This window comes from Diadema setosum, chromosome 19 (genome assembly GCF_964275005.1).
Source record: "Diadema setosum chromosome 19, eeDiaSeto1, whole genome shotgun sequence".
Taxonomy (NCBI): Eukaryota; Metazoa; Echinodermata; class Echinoidea; order Diadematoida; family Diadematidae; genus Diadema; species Diadema setosum.
This window is the reverse complement of record NC_092703.1, coordinates 25,415,793-25,422,469: the sequence shown is the minus strand read 5'-3', so window position 1 is coordinate 25,422,469 and position 6,677 is coordinate 25,415,793. Positions and strand designations below refer to the sequence as shown.

Genomic DNA, 6,677 nt, shown 5'->3' with positions numbered 1-6,677 from the left:
GCATGAGAGCATAATCTACAGCCTCTCTCTCCTCATTTTTGAAGAGAAGGAGTCGGAGGCTGTTTCAAGCTGTACCATCTGTCATCTCAAAGTCGTGTCGTCATCTCTTGCGACTTTATGCCATATAGACAGTGTGAGGGTTAGTTCCACAAATATACTGCGATCCTAATGAGATCATAAACTCAAACCTCCGAAATTGCTCTACGACAATCTTGCCCTTGGACGCCAACATATGAGAATACTGCATGCATCGTGAGTATAAAATTCTGATTGATTTGTGGAAGGTTCGTGCAATCCCACCCGAGAGAGCGAGAGAGCGAGATCGAAGAGACTTGGAAACATATTCTTTCATGTGTTCAATCATATAAAAGGAAGGACAAGATCACGGGCATGTTTAATAAGATAATACATGTATATAGCAACGGGTACCTTATATCTATAGTTTACAAGTATAAGCCTAAGCCACCCCCGACACACACGCGCGCTGTGGCATAGTAGATTCGACTCCCGACTCCCGATCGGAGGACCGAGTTCGATTCCCGCCCAGTGCTTACGTACTTGGACCATGTTTTTACCCACCATGTCCCTCTCGACCCAGGTGTATAAATGGGTACCTGGCAGCACCAGGGTAATGATAATGGCAGGGCCCTCTAGTAGAGCAGTGGCAACACTGAAGAGGCTACCCTGGATAAATATTAGATAATAGACCTTATTATTATTATTATTATTATTATTACCATTATTATTATTATTATTATTATTATTATTATTATTATTATTATTATTATTGTTATTATTATTATTATTATTATTATTATTATTATTATTATTATCATTATATACCCCATATTTATTATCTTTGATTGTATACAATATTTTATATCTCATCATGGAGATATTCCCATCTCTCTGAAATTCTGATCCCATCAACTATTCTTGAGAATAATGTTTCATTTCAACTCGCCTAAAAGTCTTTGATGTTTTCAATTCCACACAAATACGTGTTGTAGAATACAGCTGTATGCTGGCAGTTGACAATACCCCTGTGGAAGTGTTTTATTGTACAAAAGAATAACGCGTGTAAGGTGTAATTGGTTTGTTTCTCTTTTTTTTTTTCAAATCGTACTTCCATTCGTTTTTGTCATTGTTTATATCTTCTCAGATGTCGTCGAAGTGAGGTTTAAAGAATGTCATCATGGAATCGTCTTGTCTGAGAATTCCTGTAGGCTTGGATCACAAGTCTTTACTCCGACGCTGTGACAAAGCCCTCATCACAATAGCCTTGTGTGCCAGCGTCCTACATCTGTCCACAGCATGTCGCGATATATGTCACTACAGCGACTGGGTGCGAATGGCAAACTGTTCCAGCAGGTCCTTGAGTCGAGTCCCCGCCACCTGCAGATCAGCGCGCACCCTCGAACTCTCGAACAATCAGATCCATCGCCTCTACGACGGCACTTTCAGCGAGTTTACCGATCTACGGTACCTTTACCTGATGAACAATAGCCTAATAGAAATCGAAGAAGGGGCCTTCAGGGGACTCGAGGAATCGCTGTATTACGTCAGACTGTGTGAAAACTGCTTTAAAACTTTGAATGAAGATATCGTCGATGGTCTTGGACACGCTGTATTTCTACTGGTCACAGATGGGTGTGTCGCTGACATCGACGATCTGACTTTCAGTCGAATGAACGCGCTTCAAGAACTAAATCTCCATGGAAACAGATTGTCAAGGCCACCATGTGACACCTTTAGCCGCAGGAATGGCCTGAAAACCCTAGTGTTGTCTAAGAATTCAATCAGCTACGTACCTGATCGATGCTTTGCAAGATTTGCCTCGTTGGAGACATTAATCTTAGATGGAAACAACCTCACAAACGTTAGGAACAGGGGAGCACTGGTTGGCTTGGAAAATCTGCAACGCCTTTCACTGGAAGGGACATCTCTTGGACGAGTACCGACGTCTGTTCTCCAGGCCGTCTCCGGTCTGCGCTCACTGTCACTGGCAGGGAATATGTTGCGGCGGATACCCGCCAACGCGTTTGCGGGACTTCACAACTTGACTGAGTTGAGTCTAAGGGACAATTTCATAACAGAAGTACCAGCTGTCGTTTTCAGAAACAATCATCTGCTAGAGGTCATTCATCTCTCCGAAAATCGAATATCTACCATAAAACCGGACGCCTTTGCAAGCATGAGGTATCTTCGCGAACTCCATCTCCATGGTAACCTCCTGGGAACCACGCATGGTTTTGCCGTGCAGCTGCAACGGGGGGTCTTGAGCAAACTCTCTTTAGCGTACAACCCTCTCCGCTGCGAATGTTCTACGTTGGCCCTAAGGGAATGGCTGGAGAGAAACCCAACCAACGCCGCGTTTCCTGAAGGAAGAGCAACATGCGAGTTTCCCGGTAACTTCGGGACCATACTAGACATTCACAGAATTCCCGCGGCTAGACTGTGTCCTTCTTCCACTTTCCAAACGCCCTCTTCAACTGTGCGACCATCCGTCGCTTCGCACATTCACACTACGTTTCAATGGCTTCTTAGGTCAGAAAGGCAAACCAGCTCTAGAAGCGATCCAGCGGATTATGGCGACCCAGCTGGTATGACGGTGACATTCAGCTCGGTCTCTCCCGACGAACCTTCAGGGCCAATCCTCCCACTTACTACCACCACCACAATAGTACTCATCTCGCTAATATTCCCACTTGTTCTGGTATTCATACTGACTTGTATCTTCGCGTACCATCGTCGGCTTTCCCGGGAGGAGAATTGGTATCCTCCAGAACAAGCTGATTACCCGTCTGTAAGGAAATTCAGCTCGAAAGCATTTGCCGTTGCTCCCCAGGTTCCCGACCCGCCCCAAAGAAGATGGTCACTGATGGTCATTGATGGTCACCATGGAAACGGAGACTGGACGGAGACGGAGAAGAATGGAGACGAGTTCTCCATCTATGAGACCGTCAGGACGTCATGTCCTGCCACTCCTACAACAACTTCAGTAAGAACAAAGAAGGGGCATTAAAGGGAACGCAAACCCAAAGAGCAATGTGGATTGAGTAAAAGCATTAACATTAATAGAACACATCAGTGAAAGTTTGAGGAAAATTGGACAATCGATGCAGAAGTTATGAATTTTTAAAGTTTTGGTGCTGGAACCGCTGGATGAGGAGACTACTAGAGGTTATGACGTATGAGTGGACAACAATATAAAGAAAATATAAAAGGAATTCCACAAAAAAAAAAATCACTTTTATAGCAAAATGAAAGAGTACTTGACTAACCGCTTTCAGAAAACGGGGGGATTAAGTGCTACCCCTAACATACAAATGTCAGTATCAAGTTGATGGAATGTGTAATTTTCATGAAAAATGAATTGCTATTGAATTCCCTTTATATTTTCTTCATGTTGTAGTCCTCTCATACGTCATAACCTCTAGTAGTCTCCTTACCCAGCAGTTCCAACACCAAAACTTTAAACATTCAGAACTTTTGCATCGATTGCCCGATTTTCCTCAAGCTTTCACTGATGTGTTCTACTAATGTTACTGCTTTCACTCAATCCACATTGCTCTTTGGGTTTACGTCCCCTTTAACCTTTCACTGATTGTTTGCATTTGTATTTGCTCTGTGCTTTTTTGTTCTATTAACTTTAGGGTAGTTTGGCGGGGAGAAATCTCAAGACATCCTCTACTCACTTTCACTTCAATCTTTCTTTATTAGATACTGTCGGTATTTTCAAGTGCGTAAAGCCTTTCTTCCAATGCATGTTCAAGATGGTTCTTTATGGAATACAGTGAATGAGAGGGAACAAAATGGCACAGCAGTTACATCAATATCAGAAACAAAATGCGATATTTTTTTTAACTTTTACTTGTTTGCACAGAACAGAGATAGTAGTAGAAACCACCCACGTAAATTAAACTACGATGATGTCATTACCTCACAATTTTTTTTCATTCCCGAAAACTCAAATTCAGTGATGTCTGTGAAATCAATGATAAATGATCGTTTTGCTGTACCACTGGGGAAAAAAAAAAAAACTTTAGGGAATTAATTACTATCACGAACTAATTCATTATCGACCGAAAATTATTCTAAATAATTGTATTTTTGTGTTAAGAAATAACAATTAGAGAGTTGTGACGTCACAACATCATCACTTCTTCTTCGTGATTGCTTGCGTGGTTACAACCAGTTTTAGGGCGTTTTAAATTTGCGACGCGGACGGAAGAGGAAAAGAAACTACCCTGCTCATGCGCAAGATCGCTTATCAAAATAGATCTCGCGACGTGTGAAGTTTCACAAGTTGTGGGCCATTTCGGCGCCCGCTCAAATTCACGACACATAGAGCTACTTTATACAATGATGACGAGCGACATTTATGGAGGCGCCATTTCACTTTGTATAGGCTGCATCTTCGCAAAGTGCAAAGCTACTTAGCAACTCGACAAAGGGGGAGAGGAGAACATGCAGTCACCGCAACAGTGGTCTTAACTTCCGCGTAGCAAATCTAAAGCTCCCTATCATAATGTCAGACTCTAAAGTTCCACAAGAGTCTTATTTCATGCCTGACTTTGATGAATTCAAACTATCAATCAAAGTCAAGTTAAGTTCTAGATGATGTGACATTGAAATAATCAACATTATGGACCAAATGACTTTCAGCTGTATGCTACGAATGTCACGAGACTGTTGTGACTGCTTCCTCTTGGCTGTAGGTTACAGCCTTAACGACATGCCACATTATTAAAGTAGGATATTGACCAATTGCAGTAAGGAAGTTGCGTTGAGTGGCATGAAATACTGATCCTTAACATTCCACTTCGGCAAGATTCTCTTGAGAACGAAGCATGAAGTAGAGCAATAGGCGATAAAGAATTTCCCTGTTGCAAGATAACTATGTCTTTTTTTTTTTTTTTTTTTTGCTTTTTGATCAACAGGTCTCAGAAATTGATAAGTGTTGGTCGAGTGACGCTGCTAGTCATCAGGTGAGAGTCGAAGTGAAGGCCAATGATCTCGATGATGCTGACGATGATCCCGTGGTTGGCGTCGGCGGTGGACAGCCACTGAACTCGTCCATCGACGAAAGCCAGAATAGTCATACTTACGTTTCCAAGTCCCGCTTCTTTTCTCACGAGCCCATCAAACAGTCCGAAAGTGAGGACAGGACTTGTCAAACAAATCGAACTTCAATAACTACAGACGTGTGATTATTCAATTGACACGTTCTATGTGTCAATAGTATACATAAACTATACCTGTTTACCCACGGCACTTTTTATCCTCCTGTGTTGGTGTTCATTAATTTTGCATTTGGCTCTTTATCAAGCTTGCTTAAAGACACCAAATAAAAAGTGATACATAGGAGGCCCTCGAGAGATAATTGGCATGGTATTTGGTTCCATGATGTCAGTAATTTCTTAATCTCCGTATCGCACAGGTGTTTAATTCGGTGTATGGTATACGTCACAGAGAATTGTAACATGTAATAAGCTATGATATCATCTGCAATGTGACGAGCATGGGAACCACAAGAGAAGTGTTAACACAACCATTTACGATAACATAGGCTGAGAAATATCAAAAAGTCTTGTCAACTATTTTCTTTAAACTATCTATCAGGGTTTTAGATTTCTTGAAGTTCTTCAAATATGAGTACACTTAAAACGTATCAGTAAGAAATTAAAAAGGAAAGAGGTATACATATATTTTTCCCGATTAACTGGTTACTTTATCATACAACTATAATGGAACAAAAAATAACAGTACTGCATATTCAGAATCCGTAGTTACATGTGGGATATACCTATAAAATAATCTGGAATGATAACTTTGTCGTTACAACGGGAAAAGAGCAAGTATGTATCATGTATGTTACAATCGATCATTAGTTCAACTGACTGGATTGGAATGATTGTTGATCCATATGTGACAACATAACTCGTTAAAAACAAAATATCCGAAACGGTTTATCCTCGCTACAAAAACAATCACAACAAAATAATTAAAAACATAATCGTTGTCATGACAACAACAAAAAATAATATCAACTCGGGTAACATGCAATATGTTTCTTTTAACATATCGAAACGAAAGTCAACCGCTCCATTTTTATCATTTGAAAAAAGTCTTTATCCAGTGCTGGCATTGGATATGCATGTGTCAAATACTAGATATTATATCACTGCCTCTCCCACTTCACTGTAAGAACGGGAAAATGACTTTAAATTCCCTCGTTTTGCTTTTACTTGGTCTAACCAGGTTAACTAATATTTACCTCAGGAGTAACAACTGATTCTTACTGCGATTCATGTAAAGTGTTTCTCTATTTCCTCCTGATTCTTATTATGTTCTGTTTTGTTTCTTTCTTGTATAGTTATGTAAATGATAATACCTTTTTTTGCGTTGTACATGTTTCAAACAAAAGTCATCATTTCAAGTGGAAATGGCCGAAAAGCATTAACTGAAAAAATTCAACGCTGTCTTTAATATCTCTCTCTCTCTCTGTACATATATATATATATATATATTACAATATGTTACAAAATCTGGAAGCTTTTCGTGATTTTCATTGAACCCTTTGTTGATAAAATGTAGTTGTTTCTTTCCAATTAGCCTCTTAATTGTTTCCTATCATAATTATAGTCGTCACTGAATCTTGAATTTGCAAAACA

General features: G+C 40.2%; 1 protein-coding gene across 1 annotated transcript; it reads left to right on the top strand.

Moving 5' to 3' along the window:
- Positions 1 to 2,605: 2,605 nt before the first annotated feature.
- LOC140242745 (uncharacterized) lies at positions 2,606 to 5,213 on the top strand. Its single transcript, XM_072322502.1, has 2 exons — positions 2,606 to 3,001; positions 4,944 to 5,213. Exons 1-2 carry the CDS (start codon positions 2,606 to 2,608, stop codon positions 5,211 to 5,213), a joined length of 666 nt encoding a protein of 221 aa, XP_072178603.1.
- Positions 5,214 to 6,677: the final 1,464 nt, after the last annotated feature.

Excerpts from the sequence above, each read along its gene's own strand:
- LOC140242745 (XM_072322502.1), top strand. The coding sequence starts at position 2,606 with ATGACGGTGACATTCAGCTCGGTCTCTCCCGACGAACCTTCAGGGCCA. Across the intron at positions 3,002-4,943 it reads CCACTCCTACAACAACTTCA|GTCTCAGAAATTGATAAGTG; the intron begins GTAAGAACAAAG and ends TTTGATCAACAG.